A 23205-nucleotide genomic window follows, 5' to 3' on the forward strand; every position below is an offset into this window, starting at 1 on the left:
TCATCCGGGGCTGGGGTCCTCCTCCAGGATGGCTGGTTGTTTGCAGACTTCAATTCCTTCTGATTGTATGGCCGAGGTCTCTGTTTTCTTGCTGGCCATCAGCCAGGGACCTCCCTCTCCTCCTAAAGTCCACCCTGGGTCCTTGCCATGTGGTCCCCCCGTAGGCTGTCCCATTCTGAACAGTTCTGTCATCAGGAAGGTCCCGGCTCCTTTTAAGGGGGCACCTGATCAAGTCAGGCACACCCAGACAATTGCCCTTTTGATTAACTCAAAGTCAACTGACTAGTAACCCAGTCATGGGAGTGACATCCCCTCACATGCACAGGTTCTGCCTGCCCTTGGGGGGAAGAGGTTACATGGGCCGTGCACACCAGGGAGTTTGGGGCCAGCTTAGAATTCTGTCTACACAGTTTGGTAACTGAACTCTTCTGGAATCAGCCCTTTTCTATTCAGTCAGTGTGATTTGGGGTAGGGTTTGGGGTAATCTCCTAACCTAGCCTCAGCCAACTGGTATACTCCACCATCCCAGAGACAGTGGTCAGTTCAGTGATGTCACCGGCCCCAAGCAGGCCCAATCAAAGTGAATCCAGGGACTTTTGCTGACATGACCAGGAAGGACCAAGTTCTCTCTCTCTCTCAATGATGCTAGAGTATTAGGCTATGAGTCTAAAGCTGATGGTGGCCACCATGAAAGTAGAGCCTGCCTAGGAAAGAAGTCAAATCTAAAGTCAGAGTCAAAAGATAGCAAGAGGGAAGCCAACTCCTGGGGATGTCGTTGGAGCTCCTGGATCCAGCTAGGCCTGAATCCAGGCCCTTTCCCAGCTCTCAGCAGGGATATAAGTCAAGAGGTTCCAGATACACCACCTACAGGTGACGTGGAGGGGCTCCTGCTAGGCTGACTGCTCACCCAGCTGTGTGCGGAGGAGATGCCATCAGGAATCAGCAGCATGGAGGTGAGGGTAAGTTCTCCCCCCATGTCTGGGGTACAGGGAGGGGCCTGGAAACAAAACCCTAAGTTAAATCTTCTAAGATAACGTTCACCAAACTGAATTGGTACAAAGACCCCTTTTCGAGGAAGCGGCAGGATGGAAACCAAGGGAAGCCCAACAATACGTGGATGCGAGACAGAACCCAGAGGAATTCTGGGAGCAAGAGACACTTTTTCAAAGTGGCCCTGGTGTCATGGGAAGAAGGGAAAGACCCGTGGGGTCCCACCTCCTGCCACGTTCGTTTCATTCAAAGCCACAAGGCAAAGCCCTGTGATGCCTGCGAGGCCCTGCCTGATCTGGCCCATGACCTCTCCAACCTCATCTCCTGCCTCTCCCCCACCCCACCCCTGTGTCACCTTGCTGGTGCTCAGACTCCTGGAGCTTCAGTCCTGCCTCTGGGACTTTGCACTTGCTCATCCTTGCTATCCTGTCTGTATATAGATATAGATGTTGATGTAGATGTAGATGTAGACGTAAGTATAGGCATAGGTGTAGGCGTATGCACGCTGCCCACACCTCCTTCAAGTCTTTGCTCTGTCACCATCTTCTCCATGAGGTTTCCCCTGACCACCTGGTTTCTACCTAAAGTTTGTTCTCTACTCCCACTCCCACCACCACCCGGAGTTCCCAATTCTTCCTCCAGATTTACTTCTCTCCACAGTATTTATCACTATCTGATTCGTGCGTGTGTGTTTATTATGCGCCTCTCCCAGCTCCCGGCAGAACGTGAGCTGCACGAGAACCGGCTCGTGTGTACTCTGCGTCTGTCGTGCCCAGCACGGGGGCTGGCAAAAAGTGGGTTCTCAATAAGTTTTTGTTAAATGAGTATATTCTTATCATATCTCCCCAGCTCCCCTGGAGCTGAAGTTTCCCAATATTTGCCTGATCAAAGGTCCTACTGAGTTCAGTTTGGTGTGAGGAGGAAAATGAAACATTTACATATTCAACAAATATGTCATGAACACCAACCATGACCCAGCCTACTGGGGACGGCTGAACAGGAGGAATACGGTAGTGAACAAGACAGTCAAGGTTTCTGCCCACAGGGGCTAAATGCTGGTGAGTTTTCGTGCCCATTCCTCCAATCCCAAATCCTTCCTGGTGTGAGAGGTCCTGGAGCTGACTGGACACTAACGGGAACCCGCCAGCCCGCCCATCAGTCTCAGGTTCCCTGACCCAAGATGTCATGGTGGAGAGTGGGGTCTCAACGGGCCTGACACGACAAGGAGCAGATGAAGATGATGGGAGAGACCCGCAAGGGAGGGTAGCTCAAGGCCAGACTTGTTGACCTCAGTCACTTCAAAGTGGCTTCCAGCTTCCAGTGTGAATGGAGGGGATGACACACACCTGGGGGAGAGCCAGATGGCTTCTTCAACTGGGGCGTTCTCCCCTGAGGATGGGCCGACGCACCTATGCCATGTGCTATTGCTTGACCTGAAAAATTCTTCTGGGAGACTCCAGCTTAGAGTCTTGACAGTACCAGGGAATGTAGCTAAGCTGTAGGTTGGAGGGAATGATGTTGGATCAGTGACTGCTCAAGGGGAAATAGTTCAATAAGTCATTAGATATGAAAGCTGCATGGCAGAACCACCACGTTATGGGCATAAGCTCTGACCCCTGAGCATCTGGGACCTGAGTTCTATGACCCCTGATCTTGAAAATGGGAAATAAGTGGAAGTTAGGGGCCATGACGATGTATCAGGTAGCACAGCACTTGACAAAGAGCTTCACAAATGGGCATGGGTACACGGTAAAGGATGGGAATGTGAAGAAAGGGATAGAGTGCATCACCTTCCTATCCCCAGCATGGGACCAGCACTGCGCAAGGAAGGCATGTTGATGACATGGAGTATAAGTCAGCTTTGGCTGCAGTAACAAATAACCCCCAAATCTCAATGGATTCCCTTAACAAATATTTATTTCTTGCACATGAGTATTCAGGTTGGCTGTGGCTCTCCTGGGCTTGGCTGAGCTCTCCTGGGTTCTGCTGATCTCAGCTTGGCTCCAAGCTGTGGGTTGGGCTCAGGTCTGCTCCTCATGTCTCCTCACCCACAGGTCTCCTCACATGAGGAAGTAATTGCCAAGAGGTCAAGCCAAATCGCGCAAGCGCGGCTAAGACTGCTGCTGGTGGACCGTCATTCATGTCTGCTCAACGGCCAAAGCCCAAAGTTAGCAGGTAGGGAATCAGACTCTACCTATTGAATTGCATGACAAAGCCACACAGCAAAGGCTTGGATATTCCATCCTAACAGAGGGAGTGAGCAGAAGATTTGAGGACAATCGTCTAGTCTTCCCACCCACCCACCCTGCAGCCAACAGGAGTGTTCCGGAGGGTCTCAGAGACTGGAAGGAATTCCTCAGGGCCAGAGTTCTCCTGGGAAAGGACAGCCCCTCCCTCCAGATTTCATCAGCATGTATCTGCTCTGGCTCATGAAAAGCCAGGATGAAAGGGAAGGCAAACAAGGTAGGTTGCAGATGTCTCCAAGGATCAGACAAGTTATGTCCCTTTCTGAAACCATCAGTGCCTGGGACCATGGAGGTCGAGAAGTGTACAATGACCCTCCTGTGGTGGCTGAGAATCCCAAGAATCGCTGGACATCCTGGATGGATTTGCAGAGAGGACACTCACTTCTAGAAGGCTTCCAGACAGGCGCTTTGTAGACGTCCCGCTTAGACACTGTGTGGTCTGGAATTCTGCCGGGCTTAATTGTTTATTATATACATGTTTTATAGGGAGGCAGTATAGATGTTTTAAAGGACCTCAGGAGGCAAGGGTGGGCAAAGAAATTTTAAGGACAAATAAATACGGAATATTTAATATTAAGTTGTTTACTGTCTCTTCCATGACAGCATTTCTTCAGTAAAGCCAGGTAAACACACACGCACACACACATTTGCACACGCACCCACACACACAGCCACCTCTCCTTGGCAGTGGAGCCCATCCCAGCAGCTGTGGCTGAAGCCCTGGGTTCCAGGACTAGAGAGAATAGCTTAATTCTAAGCCCCACTGGATGGTAGGATGAAGTTGCAGAAAGACTCCCACTCCCGTCAAGCCTGAAGGTGGGGTTCTGTAAAAGGATATAGCTGCGAGATATTCAAACATTTTAATAACCAGTACAGCGCAGGTCCTGACCGATCAGAGCCATGGCCAGCACACTGTGACCTGCATGCCAGTGTCCGTGATCTCTGCAAACAGCTGGGAGAAGTTGCAGAAGGTGGAGGCTGGGAATCCAACGGTACGGCTGACACTGAAAGGTGAACGGGAGTGGCACCTGTGCTGTGACCCGCTGCTTTCCTGTGTGCAGAGGACTGAGCATTTCAACCGCAGACCCCAGGGGTCCTGCAGGGCATAAGCTGGATTTGTCTTCCTGCCTGAGGCAATCACCAATTATATGTGCTGTGAGGCAAGCTGGCCTCCCGCCAGAGGAGGAGAGGACGGGATCTACAGAAGCTCTCTCTGATCTAACTCGTTAGAGAAGTTCAAGAATACCCATCCACGAGGCAGCACAGGGCAAGATAAAAAGTCAGGATTTAAATCCTCACTACTGGAGAGGCCTCAGACAAGGGTTTCTTACCTCTCTCGGGCTCTGTCCCCTCATCTGGAGAAAGGGAGCCAACAGCATCCACCTGGCAGGATCGTGATGCTGATGACATGAGCTAATGACACAGCTAAAGCCCTCAGAGGCAGACTTAGCCTCCCAAACAGGACCTGTTATTGTCATCCACGATGGGAGGCGCAAGCCAGGAATGAAACCAAAAACAAAGGATCAGAAGGGAAAGTGAGACGCAAAGACTACGTGATACTGGCAGCGTGAAGTCCAACGCAAACGAGATTGTTGTTATTGTTCCTGCCCAGGATAATCCAAGGCTGGAAGAAAGTGGGAATACTGAGCGAGGTCCAAGGCCCCTCCGATGGGAATCTGGGCAGACACGTTCTCACCCAGCGTCCCTCTCCAAGCAGCTGGTCCAGCCCAGCTAAACTGGGGCTCGAGTTTGTAACAAGACAAACGATCTGTGCTAGAGAAGCAGCATTAGTGGCCACTGCCCTGCCAGGATGAAAGAAAACCGGATCAGACCCCAAGTAACACCCGCAGGGCCACACTCCGGTCTTTCAATTTTCTGTAATAATCACATGTGACATCTGAAAACACACCAGCCTCTATAACATCTAGCTATGATGCTGTTTAAGCCCCACCCACCTCTGATGGAACACCAGAGGTTTCTGGACACTCAAGCAGGCTCTTCTTGTCTCCAGATGAGACGTCTACTGTGGATGTGACCAGGAAAAGGGCACAGAACGTGCTGGTGGCAGCACAGAAGTACTCAGGATGCCTAAATTGCCACGTAAGTGATGTGGTGCGAAACAACTTTGTTGGCTGAATTTGAGAAGGCATGACACCTGGGAGGCGGCAACGCGCCCCTTCCTGAACCAAAGGCCAAGAGCGTCCTGCGAATTTCCAGAAGTAACTCCATCCCAGCCTCCAAAAGGATTGGGCCAGAGGGTGCGTTTGTTCTGCTATGCCAAAATCACAGGAGCGACTGGCTTACACAGTTTATTTTCTCTGATTTCAACCCATCCCCAAAGCCCAGAGCAACTTAAAACAAGAAGAGCCACCACCTCCATCAAGAAAGGAATGTTTTGAAGGTTTCACCGATAATTCCACAGCCATTCACTCAGCCGCCTCCCAAGCAAATGGAAGACATCTGCAAAATGTATGTTAAAATTGATTCAGCGTTGAGCCATGTTAACTGTTTTAATTCCCAAGCAATGCCATGCCCACCAAAACACCAATTAGTCCCAGCAATCAGGCAGGAATATTGGCGTCTGTTGCGGGATTCATTTATTTCAGCTCTGCGAAGTATCCAAGAAGGAGAAATCCAATGCACCCCATAGCTCCAAGGAGGGGAAACTAAGCCAGAATTGAAGCCATATCAGGCCCTGGCAAAAACGGCGCCTTTGCCTGCACCCACTGCTCTCCGGCATCTCCCTCTGGAGGGAGGGCAGTGACTTGTACCAAGGTCTTCATGCTTTGACAGGAAACACCCCTCCCGCCCCAGCTTCTCTGTCTCCAAGCTGGAAAACTAGGGAGACTGAAATGAGGCAGAGAATGCCTCCCCGCTGAGGACACGAGCCAGGTTAAGAACGTGCGAGAGCATTTTCAACAATTATTCTTCCTTTTAGCGCCTCTTCAATTCCAAGGCCCCAGGGTCTCCCTGCCCCCACTGAGGCTCTGAGTCGGGGTGCGGGACTCCCACTGTCTGCAGCGCCCTCGGTCTCCACGTGCCCTGGGCGGCTGCCTGGGCCCCAGGGCAATGCGCAAATGCCGCTCACCACACGAGCCTGGGCATCAGGACCAGCAGAGGGCAGCCCAGCCCAAGACCCTGGGAGACCCAGGCTCCTAAAAGGAAACAAGACAAGACAAGAGTGCACAGGAGGTCTCAGCAGCCCGCGGAGGGTGGACACACCACGCCAGCTCCCTGTGCCTCTCCCTGAACCACTCACTAGATCTCGCCCAACCTTGGTTTGCTCAACTCCCAAACAGGAATAATGACCCCAAATTGCAAGGGACGGAAAGGCGAATTAAATGAGACTGTGTGAATCAGCGACTACCAGAGCTGCCTTAATCATAAGAGTCACCTGGGGAGAATGCTAAAAACGCAAATTCTGCGATCCTCCCCGGGGCAAGCTCTGATCCGGCAAGTCTGGTACCAGGCCCAGGGATTTGGAATTTTAAGTATCACTCCCAGATGATTCGGATAATGAAGCAAATTTACGAAACAAGAGATTAAGTGCCTGGCCCACTGGAAGGGTTCACCCAGCTGCCAGCCCCAGCTCAGGCCTGTGGGGCGAAAGGAAGGGGAAGGAATCTAGGCTTCTCCTGCCTGGCGAGCATCCATCAAAATTACACATGCCCAAACCCTCTGACCCAGCAATCCCACGTGGAAGAGTTTACCCTGCAGATATACTTGAACAGATGCAAAGCATATAAGGTCATCCGCCGCAGCACTGCTCGTAACAATATAAAAATAGAAACAACTGAATTGTCATCTACAGAGATCTAGTTAACTACAGTTATGCCGTAGCCAGAGAAACAACAATCGCACGGCTCCTAGGTACGGATGTGGAGCTACCTCCGAGGTACACTGTCAGGTGAAAGATGCCAGGCACAGAACAAAGTGTATAACAAGTTTTGTAAAAGTGCAGGGATAAACTATGGATATGCATAGAGTATCTCTGGACAGATACACAAGCTGGTGACAGTGGTTGCCTCTGGGGAGGGGAACTGGGCGACTAAGGAACAGGGGATGGGGGAGATAGCTCACTGCACACCTTGTCAGACCTTTAGTGTTTTAAACCAGGTGCATTGCCTATTGTGTGCATTATATAACATACACAAAACACTGTAACATTTTAAAATAACTTTTAAATGTATGCATATTATATTTCAATGAAAAGGCTTTAAGATGATAGTAAGTGGCTCTGGTTTGCAGGTGCTATGTCTGGCCACTTGTGGCTGCAGAAATTGGGAATCCCCCAATTTGCTATCCCCAAGGGAGGCGGGGGCAGACCTGGAGACAACAAAGCTTGTCTCTCTGGGTTTTTGCACTCACTCTTCTCTCTACCTGGGACACTCTCCACCTGGCTGGGTCCATCTTCTCTTCTCTTGGTCTGCAGCTTAGGAATCACTGTCTTCTGGAGGTTTCCATGGCCGCTCCCTGCTTTCCCAAGCCTAGGTAGCTGCTTCTCCGGAGCATTCCCTGGGGGCCTGTGTCCCCCCCTCACAGCACTCCTTGTACTGCCTCATGGTGGCCAGGGAGCAGCAGTTTCCCTCACCCCCATGCTGGACTGGGAGTTCAGAGAGGACAGAGGACACGCCTGGCTGGTTCACAGTTGCCTCCCCAGAGCCCAGCACCAGCTTAGTCCAAAGGCGGTGAGAAGTGGGAGAGTGAGGGGAGGGGGAGAGTAAGACAGGCAGGGAGGAAAGACAGGAAGGAAAGCCACACCCCCGGCCCCTCTGTCTCAGCTCAGCCCTTAGTCACCACCACCACCTTCTGCTGCTTTCCTCCCCTGGTCTTACCAGATTTGAAATCTTCTTTATTTATGAGAGAGCCTTACCTGCCTTACTCACCTCTGTATTCCCTGCTCCTACTGCAGGCTTGGCACATAGTATTACCAGGTGCCCAGTATATGTCAATTGAATTTATTAATTAACACTGGACGGTGAGGAGGGAGGAGTAAAGGAACCACTGACAGGACTTAAGTCCTAAGAAATTCTGATTCAGTGGGTTCTGGGTGGGATCCACGGGACTGGCAGTATTTAAAAGCTCCCCGGTGGGGCTTCCCTGGTGGCGCAGTGGTTAAGAATCTGCCTGCCAATGCAGGGGACATGGGTTCGAGCCCTGGTCCGGGAAGACCCCACAGGCAGCGGAGCAACTAAGCCTGTGCGCCACAACTACTGAAGCCCGCGCTGTAGAGCCCGCGAGCCACAACTACTGAGCCCACGTGCCACAACTACTGAAGCCCGCACGCCTAGAGCCCGTGCTCCGCAACAAGAGAAGCCACCGCAATGAGAAGCCTGAGCACTGCAACAAAGAGTAGCCCCGCTCACCGCAACTAGAGAAAGCCCGCGCGCAACAACGAAGACCCAACGCAGCCAAAAATAAATAAGTTTTTTAAAAAAGGCTCCCCCGTGATTTTAAAGTGCTCTGGAGTTGAGAATCATTTACATGTGCTCGGTAGGGCCTTTGGATTTTTCTGGGAATGCAGGATCTCCAAGGACCGTCAGAGAGCCCACCCTGAATTTTAGGAACCTTCCCGCTGCCCCGGGTCTGGCAGGACGGACCAAGGGACTAGGAAAGGGATTAGGAGTGGGGGACCGGGCTGGGTCTGTCCGGCTCACCTGGAGGAGAAAGAGAGGCGGGGGTCCGGGTGGGGCTGGCGCTCGGAGGCGCGTCCAGCCAGGAGCGTGTCTTGGCGCCATCTAGCGCCTGCTGGAGGCTCTGCAGCTGCAACATGCTGAGCTGCCGGCGCTGGGCTGGGGTCACGGCCGCGGCGTTTTCCGGGCCCAAGAAGGCGATCTGCTCCGCGGACAGCTCCTGCAGGGGAGAGGGGGCAGCGCCCTCAGAGGCGCCCCTCCGCGGCTTTCGCAAATCTCGGCCATCCGCCCAGCACCCGCACACCTTCGTCGTACCCATGTGCTCCTCTAGGATTTTTACTTAAAACCAGATCACTCTTTCACTACTAAAATAAACTTATTTTAAAATGAAAAAAATTTAATGGAAATTTCCAAAAGTGGAAAATTGGAATGACTCGCAAGAAGTACTCATTTAAAATATGCCATAATAAATAAAACGACACTGTTGAATTGTAGCTCTATGTGTTGGCCAACGATGTCTGAACCTGAGGCCTCTTTAAAAACAGAAAAAAAAGGGGATTTAAAGTGTTATAGAGGTGTTAAATACATTTTAGCTCCAAATCGAGACTTCCTCCTCCAAGTAATCAGTAGTAAAGGAGAGGTGAAAAGGTGACAGTGTTGTTTAATGCAGTGCAAGGTTCCACCCCACCCCCAATGCTTCAAGTCCCCCACCTGAGAAACACTGATGTGGAGGAGAAAACACACACCTAAAAGGCAAAGACCTGAATCTGTGTCCCAGCTCTGTCACATAACAGCTGTGTGACCTTGGGCAAGTTTCATAGCCTCTCTGGGCTTTTGGACTAGATGTGGGATGGCACAGATAACTCGTCTCCTAAGTGATTCTAACCCTTGCTGCTGAGTCCTGTGAGGGCTCAGCGAAGGGAAAGTACAGTAATCCATTAGTGATGTCTGCCATGGACACCGGAAATAGGAAATTCTGCGGAGAGCAGAAGTCCTTTGAAGGCCCTGAACAAGATGTTTTCTGAAGTCGCTTCCATCCTAGAGAGGACTTGGTGACTAGTTCCAGTAGGTGTGGAATGAGATGGGATGGCAGGGGCCTCTAAACTCATCCTGCTTATTTTCTAAGGGCCCCATAGATTCTGAGAAAGGGGGTTCTGCTCCTTCACCCCATCGTCTTCTCTCCTTCACCTTCTTCTTTCCCGTCCAGGTTGATGCTTCTCTGGAATCATGTCATGCCCCTGCTTAGAACCCTTCCCTGCCACCTCTCCAGGCCACAGCTCAAGCTCCTGAACATGGTAACGAGCGCTTCAAACTCTGGGTCCTGCCCACCTCTCCAGCGTCCTCTGCGCTGGCACACTTCACTCCTGGAGAATGGAGGTCCATGTCTGCAGCCCCAGAAGGCAGCACTTCCTTCTGCTGGAACACTGTTCCTCTCTCTCCACCTAGCTAACCCGCCCCGCAAAATTCAGCATCACCTCCCCCCCACCACAAACACACACACACACACACACACACACACACACACACACACACAGAGGACATGCTCTTCTGGCTTACACCTTACGTCTACCATTAATATAGAGTCTGCATTATAAAAATTATCTATTTTTCCAATGTTGCTGCTTGCAACCCACAGGCCAGATTGAATCTCTAGGCCTATTGCACTGTGTTTTAAAATATGGATTCAAAGTGGTTGCCAACATTTAATTATCAGGAGATTTCACATGAAAATGAGATTTCTGAATTCTGATAAAAAAGGAAGATCCAGCAATACTTGGCCCACATTGTCACACTGCATCAATGTGCCAGAGATGAGAAGCAGCTTCCCCAGATTTAGACAGGGCTCTCCAGTTCACTTCAGTCCCTACCCTGGCCACTGCACTCCCTTATGTTACTTTTCAAGCCCCTGAGGGCACTGTGTTATACCCCTTCACCAGTGCATCCCAGGTGCACCAGCCTGGAGCCTACATCCTAGTGCCCAGGCTGGAGCCTACCACAATGTAAGTGGCCACTAGGAATTTTTGGAGTAGGTAAGCTACAGACTGCATTCCAAACAAGACCAGGAGAAAGTGCTCAGCAACATGCCAGCATCAAGAACCAAGCTGCCTACCCCGTGCAGAGCCCCCAGAGGAGAAGCTCAATGGCATTAAGGACTCTGACTGACTTATTTCCCCTAAACAGCTATCACACCTGTTCTGTGCTGGGAACTGTCCCGGGTGCTGAAGCGGTTCAAGGTCCGCTCTCTTTATTAAAATGAACCAATGATGTTGCATCATGGGAGTTTGTCTAGCCTCCTGTGTGTGCCTTATCCAGTTTTTATGGACAGAATGTGTTTCCAAGTTACACAGCGGGCAAGAACACCAGCGTCACTCCACATCAGAGCAGACTGTCCCCACCAAACCCTCTCCTCATCTTGTACATGGACAGGAAGGAAGGACCTCTCACTGGATACCCTGCTTCCCTAACCTCAGTTGATCCAACTCAACCCTCTCAATTTTTTCCATAGCTGTTTGTCACCTGTCCTACTGTGGCTTCCTTAACACTTTTCTTAAAATCAATTAAAATATTTTACTTAATTTTAGTTTAAAAGGAAATGTTATACAGGAAATGTTATCCCTCATCTGCAATTCTGAAGTCCAAAAAAGTCAGAAAACAAAGTTTTTTCCAACGTTTAAGACAAACTTATTTGCCAGCAAAATCTGATCTAAATTGATGTGAGACCATTTATAGTCTCTACTTATTCCAATTAGTGTGATCTGTCACAGATTTCTTCACAGAAATATTAATGCATTGGCTTACAAGGTGCTTCCCCAGACACTGCTGAAGGTATTAAGTTACAATACTGTAGTTTCACAGAGTGATCTTCCTAAAATCTGGAAAATTCCAAATTCTGAAATATATATATGCCCCCAAGGGTTTTGGATAAGGGAATATGCACCTGTCACACCATCATAAATAGAAAATCAGTACCAGTGGCTACGAAGAGCAGGAAACCGTAAAAATAGATACAATTAAAAGATAAATTTAAATTGAAGAAAAAAATACTTAAAAAAACAAAAACACCTAAAATTATCTTGTGATCCATCCGCTGTTGGCACACAGCTCTCCTCTGGCCCTATTAGCAGAAGGCTGGTTGCAGGTCCCTAGACTCCAAGGCCCACCATCTGCCTCCCTGTGTGATTTGAAATAGGGTCAAGCTCCCATTCTCCTTGAGGAACTGAGTACCTACTTTGAATATCTCATCAGGAAGGCATCTGATTGCTGATGGCTGGAAATATGGCATCAAATCCTTGTCAAGCATTCGGAGCTCTTCCTTACTTAATCCAGCTGGGGAGAAAAAGGAATCATGAGGGTTTAGTTCAAGCCATCAGAACTCCATTTGTTTTATTAATGGTGCTGCATAACGTACAGATCTGCGTGTTCTAGGCAAACATCTTTCCTTACAAAAGTCCCTGAGAATCACACTGGGGAATCAGGTTCCTTAATCAACTCAGGAAAAAAAATGTGGGTCACGTTAACCCTGATTGGTCTCCTACAAGGAGATGTACGCCGAGAAGGAGCTTCACTTTACACAAATTTCAAATTGTGTATAAATCTATTTTGGAGCCAATTAAATAACATTCTAAACCACTTTAGCTAACAAAAATTACCAAGAGAGCTTGTTTAAAAAGCAGACTTGCAGACCCCACCCTCTGCAACTTGAAGTCATGAAATCTAGGTTCTACCATAACTCTATAGATAGTCACTACACGTGGTCAAGGATTCTTTTTTTTTTTAACACTATATTATTTAACCTTTATTTTTTAACATCTTTATTAGAGTATAATTGCTTTACAATGTTGTGTTAGTTTCTGCTGTATAACTAAGTGAATCAGTTATACATATACATATAACCCCATATCTCCTCCCTCTTGCGTCTCCCTCCCACCCTCCCTATCCCACCCCTCTAGGTGGTCACAAAGCACCGAGCTGACCTCCCTGTGCTATGCGGCTGCTTCCCACTAGCTGTCTATTTTACATTTGGTAGTGTATATATGTCCATGCCACTCTCTCACTTCGTCCCAGCTTACCCTTCCCCCCACCCTGTGTCCTCCAGTCCATTCTCTACGTCTGCATCTTTATTTCTGTCCTGATTCTTTCATTATTTTGTTTGTTTCTGTCCCCAGATTTAAGGTTGGAAAGGGAGAGAAAGGCATACTCAAGGTGTCTCTTACCTGCAATGGTCCCAAGCTCCTGCAGGACAGAGCTGGACCACTCGGTGGGCCCCCCAAACACAACTTCTGCCTTCCTCTTAAACTCTGCCAAGACGTGGGTGCTGCAGACCAGGGTCCCAATTCTGGCCACCACCACCCTGGTTGTGAGAGAGGATGTAGTGTGAGCCTGGGAGACTCTCCGGCCAAAAAAAGATATGCAGAAGGTTTCAGCACCAAAAAATGATCCAGCTAATCTCACTCCCTATTTTAGCCCAGAAAAGTTGCAAAGCATGAGGAAGCAGAGAACATCTTGCTGAATGAATGAACGAACGAACCAATCAATCATTTGCTATTTTGCACACTAGTGTTTTGGTTACCTGAATTCTGAGATCTTTATAAGTGAGATTTCGGTGATGTTCATGGCACACAGGGTTGCACCAAGTCCTACTAAGTGGAAGCTCTTCAGATCCTGGACACTATAGCCTGAATCCTCCAGGAACCCTTGCAGAATGGATTTAGCCTATAAAAATGTGGGAGGATAGGAAATGAACTATCCAGGGATGATCAAGACCCCAAGGTCTGAGGGGATAACGGAGCCAGCCTCCTGACTGATCGCCCGCCCTACTCCTCCGAACACACTCCCCACTCCAAATCATCCCAGCCGCTCATCCAGGTTAGCCTCCTGAAGGTCCTGCTTCTATGGAGTATGTCCCCTGATCTATGGAGGCATCTTTAGGCCGTGAAGCTCTTGTATCCTTCACCAGTATTAAAGACACCTATACCTTGTGTCTGTGTCTGCTGGCTTATTCCCTTCATCACTCATGACCTTCACATAGTTTGGTCATTTAAGTTCTTCTGCATCAGGATCCAGACTTTTCCAGCAACAGTTGTCACAACTTTCTGACCTTGTAATTTTCTGCCTTTGCACCTTTACCCAAGTCAGCGCCTCCATCTGAAATGCCCCTCCTGCATTCCCAACTGTTAAAATCCGACCATCCTTTTATTTGGGAGTTCAAGTCAAATGTTACCTTCGTGAAATCTACCCTGAAATAGGTTTGCCTCTCACTCTTCAATTCCAGGGAGTAGTACGTTAAATCCTTTGGCATTAAAAAACCACACAGGAATCTCTTCAATGAGCTTTGATTTAGGGGCTGATGTGTAGTGTAGGGTCCCTGTAATTTTAGTATAGTGACCATTGATTATTCATGACCTGCCCTGGAGAGCCAGACCTCCTACTCTCTCACTTCATGTGGTTCAATTGGAGCTAACTGCATTCTGAGTTCCAGAGGTGATGCTGTGGCCTAGTCCTGGCCAGTCAGTTTGTCTCTTAGCCTGGCTGCAGTGACTGGTTCTACATTAGGCATGTGATCCAGTCAAAACCAACCAGGACTTTGGTTGGAGCAATTAGAAGAGAAGAGCTTTCTTTATTGTGGACTGGACCTTGGAAGGACAAACACCTGAATCTGCTAGAACTCAACACATGGAAAGAAACTGCCTCTGGGGACTTCCCTGGTGGTGCAGTGGTTAAGAATCTGTCTGCTAATGCAGGGGACGTGGGTTCAATCCCTGGTCTGGGAAGATCCCACATGCCATGGAGCAACTAAGCCTATGCGCCACAACTACTGAGCCCGCGTGCCACAACTACTGAAGCCCGTACGCCTAGAGCCCATGTTCCGCAAGAAGAGAAGCCACCACAATGAGAAGCCCGTGCACCGCAACGAAGAGCAGCCCCCACTCACTGCAACTAGAGAAAGCCCACGCACAGCAACTAAGACCCAATGCAGCCAAAAATAAAATAAATAAACAAATTTATTGAAAAAAAAAAAAGAAAAGAAAGAAAGAAATTGCCTCTGAACAAAGCCCACGTAAAGGAAAGCAGGGTCAAAAACTGGTGTGATGGGCTTCCCTGGTGGCGCAGTGGTTGAGAGTCCGCCTGCCGATGCAGGGTGCCCCGGTCCGGGAAGATCCCACATGCCGCAGAGCGGCTGGGCCCATGAGCCATGGACACTGAGCCTGCACGTCCGGAGCCTGTGCTCCACAACGGGAGAGGCCACAGCAGTGAGAGGCCCGCGTACCGCAGGAAAAAAAAAAAAAAATTGGTGTGAGATGGCTTCCTGACAGTAGTGTTGAAGCCCCTGGATCCAGCCATACCTTAATTCCACCCTTGACCTTCTCAGTTATGGGAGTCAATTCCATTCTTGTTCAAGTCACTTTGAGTTGGGTTTTCTGTCACTTGTAACTGGATTAACCCTGATTAATTTGATCCAGATATGTTGGATCTGAGGAAGGACCCAAGTCAATCTCTTGAGCTGTATAATTGTCTGGTTCCTCAGGGCTCATGGAGGCAGATGCAGAAGATTACAAAAGGGCCAGAGCACACAAGGCAAAGATAGGGAGGAGACCTCCAAGGACGAACATCTCCTGAATGCAAGTGAGGGTCACAGGGATACAGTGAATCTTCCCATCTCCCTTTAATCTCCCATCCCATCACACACTATAGATCACTCCAGCGTTAAGAAAAAGTATTGGCAAAGATTGCGAAACGCTGAAATGGGATTCCACTTTTCACGTGGCTGTTGTCTCTCTATCCCTCAGGTCTGTTTAAATGCTACCTGCTCAGAGAAGACTTCCTGGATTCCCCCATCCCAAGTAGCTTCCCTCCCCACTATTTCCATGAGCACCTTGTCCATTTTCTGCTTATCACTTATCAAAATTTATTAAATGTTTCACCTTGATCACTCAACTTTTCATCTGTATCACCCAGTAGCATCTCCAAAGACAAAGACCATAGCCAGCTAGTTCACTCCTGCATCCCTAGTACCTGATACAATGCCTGGCCCATATTAGGGTACTTTGGGAATAATGAGTACTTTTTGAATGAATGAATGAACATCTGAGTGAGTGAGCTATAGATGTTGTAGGCAATATCTGCTCCTTCGAAATGGCATCAGATTATTGCTGTCATGTGATGGACTGGCTTCAGAGAGATTTCCCACGTCTCTGCAAATTGGACGGGTCAGTGTCTTCATGAAGTTTCCCCTCAATGATTACAAAGCTCACAGGTACTGTAAGTGAATTTCAGTAACACAACGTTTAGATTTAAATGTCTTTGAATGGCAATGTGCATCCAAAGTAATAATAGCTAATATTTATTGAATGCTTACTGTATGCCAACACTGCTTTGACCATTTACACATACTATCTCATCTAATCCTCACAACAACCCTAGGAAGTAAATATTAATATTATCTCTATTTCACAGATGAGGAAACTGAGGCACAGAGAGGTTAAGTAACTATGCCAAGGTTACACAGCTAGTAGATAATGGTTCTAGGATTACAACCTGGGCAGTCTGACTTCAGAGCCAGTGAAGATGTTTGGGGATGAAGGAAAGATGGAGATTCAAGTCAGCTTTTATTAAGTCTTCATAATCAGGTTTCATTCATTGACTCACAGCAATCTGTGCCCCCCAACCATCAGGCATGCCCATTTTCAAATGAAAGTGCAGAAATACAATTCAAATAAAATTACTTTGAAGATGTGATATTAACTTGTCCTTGCGACTGGAACCTGGAAAATGCAAGCTCGGCCTGCACGGTGATAAGCTACAATGTATTTCCTTGAGTGACTGGAGCACTGTATCTGTAATGATTCCAAGACAATTAATACCAGCACCTTTAGGCAATATTAACCACTGAAAAGTGAATAGCTGTAAGATTTCAATCTCTCTGTTCATCCCTCTGGCCTCTATAATAGTTTTTTTTTCCCTTTATATTGGTTTTTAAGCTGAACTATCTGTTAATGTAGTTCCGCCAGGTCTGTTAATCTAGAAACACGCATTGAAGCGTTTGATCGGGAGCTGAAGTTGAGGAACTGACTGCAAATGATATTTGCAAATGTTGATTTCCATATCCTCTTCAAACATATTGATAAATCTCACTGCCGTCCATGGGAACTGAAAACTGGTAAAAAGGGAAAGAGATACTCTGGGTTCTAAGTTGGATATATTCTTCTGTTTTCTCCCAGACTGCGAACAGAATGACTTTAACATTGGAAATGTGATGTGGCACTTCTCAAACCAGTCAAAACCAGTTTTAGTGTCACGGAACCCCAGGATTGTAGAACGTCAGAGTAGAAGGAACTGCAGACTTGGGGGTCGAACCCCCTCACCTTGCAAATGAGGAAGGCGTTAAACTACCAGAGAGGGAGCGTGACAACGACAATATGCTGATGAAGACAACTAATTTTTGTTGACTACTATGTCGCAGGCATTGTTCACCATATTTAACGTGTATTAACTCATTTAATCCTTATGGCCAGGACCTCCATGTTACCTAACTCCAGGGGGGCACAATTCACACCATGTTCTCTTTGAATGGTACCACCCAGAGTCACGTGACATGGCAATCCTGATCACAAAAAGCTCATGAGAGTAGGGGCCATGCCTTGGTTTTGCTTGCCCAGCGTCCATTCTCCCTTTGATAACACCATGCTTTTCCTTTGCTGAACCACCTGTGCTCATTTCCTCTTGCTGCTGTAACAAATTACCACAAACTTGGTGGCCTGAAACAACATGGATATATTCTTTTACAGTTCTGGGAGGGTCTCAAGTCCTAAAATGGGTCAGCAAGATGTGTTCGTCCTGGAGGCTCTAGAGAGAATTCATTTCCCTGCCTGTTTTAGCTTCTAGAGTCTGCCTGAATTCCTTGACTCAGAGTCCCATCTTCCATCTTCAAAACCAGCAGCACTGCACCTTCAAATCTCTCAGTGTGTCCCTTGTCCCTCTGCTTCCACTGTCACATTGCCTTCTGTATCTGTGGTCCTTTCTAAGGACCCTTGTGATTATGTTGGGCCCACCAGGATCACCTCCCATCTCAAGGTCCTTAACCTACTCACACCTGCAAAGTCCCTTTTGCCACATAAGGTAACATAGTCACAGGCTCCAGGGATGCGGATGTAGACATCTTTGGGGATCGTTACGACACACACGCTCCCCGTCCTCAGTACATATGGTCCTGGTGAGATGGATTCCACTCCCTGGTGTATGCCAGGCCAACCCACATATTCTAATCCTGACCAGATAGTTTAGGGCCGGGCAACTGCATGATTGGAGTCAATGCTGGGACTGTTTCAAAAATTAATGAGAAAGGGGCACTTTTTTCTGGGGTTGCTAATTACATGATATATAAGCCTAGCGCTGGAGACAACAGCTGAGGGAGGGCTGCCTGAGAATGAAGTTAACACGGAGCAACTAAGACTCTCCTTTCTAGCAATACAGTGGATTAACTGCCCTCCCAACTGAAACAATTAAATTCTGGACAGAACTTCTTCTTTAGCCTGTGAAGAGTTAACTGACACAGGAATCACCCTCTCACCATGAAGTGTGAACAAAGTATATGAAACAACTGTATTTAGACACTGGACAGCAGGGAGCACAGGCCTATAATCCTGGGAGAAGGAAGACAGATCAGGTGAGCGCCACAATTGCCCTTGCTCTCTGCCCAGAGGCAGCTTCCAGGCTATGGAGCAGGAAAGGGAACCCAAAAAAGCCCAGCGGTCAGGCTGAGTTGAGGATACAGAGATCCAAGTTCAGAGAGGCCAGGGATCCTATAATTTGTTGGGCAAAGTACTGGAGAGGAAGAAACTGCACGGAGAAAGAGAGAGAGCTCCAGAAATCTGCAGAGAGGTCTTCTCAAGTCTGGCTGAGTGCCGGTCACATGCAAGGAATGAAACTCCACATAAATATCAAAAAAGGCATCAGAAAGCCGTAGGCTGAACAATTCTCAGAGCTCACATGGAGCTGGAAAGAGTTCACATTCCCACCAGCCAGAGAGAAGAGGTCCTGAAATACACGGAGCATTGGATAGGGTCCTCAGAAGAATCATGTCTCAGTGATGGGGATAAATTAACCACAGAATAAAGCTCAGTCTAGACTCACCCTTATAATGCTCAAAGGGAAGCCTCAAAATGACCATGCTGATCTAAAAGTAATTTAAGTGTATGCAGAACAAAGCCCAATACTCTTTAAAGGAGTACCACTAAATTGGGTGGGTGCGCAAAGACGTAAAATGTACAATGCCCATCAGCCCGCCGAGATTACTAGACTTGCAAATAAGAAAATATAACCCGTAACCATGGGGAAAATTAGCTAACAGAGAGAGTCTCAGAAATGACAATTATGATGGAATTAGCAGGAAAGGTTTTTAAAGCTACTATTACAAATACTATTAAGTATGTTCTAGGACGTAAAGGAAAATATACACAAAATTAAGACAGAAGTAGAATATTTGAAAGGTCCAGCAACATCTACTTACCTGTCCTGGGGTCCACTCTGTCTGCTGGCTGAGGGAAGCCACAGTGTCGATGGAGCTGAGATCCAACTGCTCAAGCTCGCTCTCAGTAAGAGCCAGAACGATGCGCCCCAGGGAGACGAGATGGTACTCTCTCCAGTACGAAGGCGTGTCCCAAACCTCCAGGTGAGAAAAAAAGCCAGATTAGACTAGTATTTCTTTAACAGACAAAAGACATGAACAGGAAATTCACAAAAGAAGAAATAAACATATGGGAAAAGTTCAGTCTCAGGCATAATTAAAGAAATGTATGTTAACAAAAATCGAAGAACAGTAAATTGGCTGACCATTGGACAAGGAGTAAAGAGAATTGGAAAGATATGGGGTACAGGATACCCCCATTTGCTGGTGTTGAGAATGTAAATCGGTACATGCTTTTTAGAGGGGAATCTGGCTACATGCATCAAAAGCTTTTAAAATATTTAAACTCTTTGACTCAGAAATTCCATCTCTGGGAATCTAGCCTAAGTGAATAATAAGACAAGTGGCCAAAGAAATATGTATAAATATGCACCTTGAGGCCTTAAAAAAAATAAACAATCTAAAAGTCTACCAACTGGTTAAATAAATAAATAAAAACCAGCCATAAAGTATTATAGAGCTATTTAAAATACTGATATAGATTTATATTTCTGATATATAAAAATACGCACTATACACTGTTGGTGTGGACAGCAAGCTATTGAACAGTAGGTGACTGTGATGCTATATTTTGTAGCATATATACGTATGTATGAAATATATAAATATATTTCACACACATACACAGAAGTCTGGGAAGCTTCAGATGAACATACCAAAATATTAACAAGCGCTTACCTCTGGGTAAAAGATTATGACTGATTTTCTTCTTTATTATTTTCTGACTTTTCTACAATAAACTTGGATTACTCATATAAAAAAATAGAGTTGTCATTTTAAGGAATTTAATGTCTTAACCCCACAAGGGTAACTATACAGTCCACAGCCATCCTAATAGCTGAAACAAGCGATCTTTATAACGATGGCAAATTACTTCTAGTCATCTTTTTATTCCTTTCTGCTCTGTTTTCAGGTGAATTTGCAACAGGTTCTGAGAAAACCTCCTGCAAGCAGCAGTGGGGTTCTCCGAGTGGAGAAAGAAAAGGCACAGTTCCTGGAAACCACCTCAGTCAGAGGCACCACGGAATTTGATTTACTGAACCTACCTCAGATGCCAAGACACATCTCATTCCCGGCCAGAGCCCTAGGAGGGAGGAGCTAGAAATCTCCCCGGTGCGGAGATCACAACTATGGCTCTGAACTGATGCAGCGAGATTTCAACAAGATGACCCAAGTGAAAGTGAAAGACAGGGGTCTGTGCACAGCAGGGCTGGGACCCTGTGTTGGGTTTCCCTCTGTGAGTGCTTCCTCCCTGAGATGGGCTTCACCTGTACTGCCTTCTCCTTCAGGGTCCTCAGCTGAGCTGGGCTGAAGCTCCTGACGGCCCCCAGCAGCTCCACGCTCCTGAGGAACGCATCCTCCCCCAGGCAGAGCAGGCCCTCGGGGGCCCAGCAGGCGTTGGCTTCAGCCAGCTTGATGATGTCATTGGAGGAGGGAGCCAAGACTCCATGGCAACCTGAGGAATGAGCGACATGGGGAAGGAACAGAGGAAAGAGAATTTCAGGAAATGTGAGTCTGTTTCTTTATTGAAATGAGTAATGTTGTTCTCCAATCGGATTTATCCATGAGAAATAGTGTAGGGTAGAAACTGAGCTCAGGGACTCAGGGACCAGTTTGAATCCCCCTTGTGCCATTTCTTCCGAACGAAATCATGGAAATGCCAACTTTTCGCAAAGCCACAAGCACACACACAGTAGGAGCTTTGCATCATTATGACTGGACTGCTAATTGCCTTGAGGGCAATAGGAGGTGGTGGTGAACAGTTCTGGCTTTAGATTCAAATCCAAAGCTATTTAACCCCTCTGTGCCTCAGATTCCTACTCTCAGATTCCTAGTCTATAAAATGAGTATAAAATTACCTCATAGAATTTTTGCGAGAACTAAATGTGTTATTATTTATAAAGCACTTAGTGCCAGGTATACAGTAAGTACTCAATACATGTTAGCCATTTTTATTATGCTACCTCCCATAGCCACCCCATGCATTTGAGTTTGCAACCCAGAGTTAAGGCTTCCAGAATTATAAGGAAGGGGCGCTCCTATCTAAGTGTGGAAAGGGAAGATGATTTGCCCTCCATAAAAATCTTGGTGGAGGCGATGGCCTTCCCATCCCAGGACAGAGGAGAAATGGGTCTCTTACATTTTCCTTGGCAACAGGAGAAACCCATCCATATGAGTCCTGAGTTAGCTGAACCATGCCTAGTCAAACCACTTTCTCAGCAACACACAAATGAGATATTGTCTTTGCTAGCCCAGATGTGCCCAACCTGAGAGAAAACCTTTGCCTTAAGAGCAATCCTGGGTTTCTTATCTTAGGAGCTGACGACCCCTGATGCTGACAGACTCACCAGAGCCACCTGGGGCTGGGCATTTCCCAAGCCTTGTGGCCATGCCCCTTTCACTGCATCTTAAATGGAAATTCACTGGACTCTAATCAAGAGGCAGAACTGGACCAGGTCAAAGGTACATGTCTGGTCCTCAAACATCTTTATCACAACCCACTTGGAGGAGACAAAAGACCCATCTCTCCTAGACTCCCTTTGCCCCACTTTCCAATGAAAGCAGGATTCAGTGAAAGTACAGAATTAGAGAACAGAATGGTTTAAAAGTACAGCAGAGACTTGGTCTTATCACTTCCTGGGGCTTAGAATAGGGCCTGACACATAGTAGGTATTCAGGAAATAGTCATTGAATGAATCAACACACACAAAAATTAACTAAAATGAAAGCAAGTAATAATTCTGCTAATCCATTAATGACTATAAGCACAGCAGTAATTAATACCCAGAACCAACTAAAGAAAACTCCAATTAAGCACTGGAGCTAAGCGCATCCTCCCCCAAGGGCAGAAAGTCTTACTTTCACGTATCCACAGGCAGAGAGTAGGAGCACGGCGATATGACAACCGGACTGCTAGGCAGCGAGGACCGTACGGGCTAGTGGTGAACATCTCCTGCTTTGGGTTCAATTCCAAGAGCTGCCGTTGACTAACTCTGAGACTTTGGCCAAATCTCTTAATCCCTCTAAACCTCATTCTCCTTTTGGGAGAAAGCATACTGCCCACCCCATAGACAGAGGTGAGGACGAGACAATGCACGGAGAGGCAAAGACCCAAGGTGAACGTCAGACCGATCACGACATTTCCGTGCTCGATGCCGCCATGAAACCCCACCTTCGGGTCTCCTTTACAAGGAGATAAGACCCCACTCCAGCCACACTGCCCCTCATTCCTCCTTCCTCCCCCACTCCTGTCACACTCCTTCTGCCCAGAAGACTCCAACTCCAGGTCCCCACTGGGCCCACTCCCGCACTGCCTTGGGCCTTTCCTCAAATGTCACCTTAGTGAGCCCTTCCTTAACTGTGTTCTCCTTTCAAATTACAGCCCCACATCCCATGCTCCCTGACTCCTGTCCTTTGCTTTACTTTCCTTCTTGATACTCATCACACGACATACTACATACTTCACTTATGTCTGTAATTTATTGTCTGGCTACCCCCAACCCCATCTGAAAGTAAGCTCTATGAGGGCAGGGGTTTTTGTTTTGTTCACAGAGTCAGTGCTCAAAAATTATTTGTGGCAGGAAAGAAATTAAGCACAGATTACTTTTATTATTACAATTATTCTCGGGTCTGGTTAACTTTGTCCCCTCCT

General features: G+C 47.5%; 1 protein-coding gene across 1 annotated transcript in view; it reads right to left on the minus strand.

Moving 5' to 3' along the window:
* Nucleotides 1-5815: 5815 nt before the first annotated feature.
* The window catches only part of OTOA (otoancorin), a 71868-nt gene continuing 54478 nt past the window's right edge, over nucleotides 5816-23205 (minus strand). Inside the window, exons 23-29 of the mRNA XM_067706415.1 lie at nucleotides 20822-21009; nucleotides 19377-19532; nucleotides 13440-13582; nucleotides 13084-13220; nucleotides 12099-12196; nucleotides 8894-9089; nucleotides 5816-6391 (exon numbers count right to left, since the gene is read on the minus strand). Coding sequence (XP_067562516.1) covers nucleotides 6321-6391; nucleotides 8894-9089; nucleotides 12099-12196; nucleotides 13084-13220; nucleotides 13440-13582; nucleotides 19377-19532; nucleotides 20822-21009 — 989 coding nt within the window. The 3' untranslated portion in view covers nucleotides 5816-6320. The remainder of the gene's footprint in view (nucleotides 6392-8893; nucleotides 9090-12098; nucleotides 12197-13083; nucleotides 13221-13439; nucleotides 13583-19376; nucleotides 19533-20821; nucleotides 21010-23205) is intronic.

Source organism: Pseudorca crassidens, chromosome 15 (assembly GCF_039906515.1).
Source record: "Pseudorca crassidens isolate mPseCra1 chromosome 15, mPseCra1.hap1, whole genome shotgun sequence".
NCBI lineage: Eukaryota > Metazoa > Chordata > Mammalia > Artiodactyla > Delphinidae > Pseudorca > Pseudorca crassidens.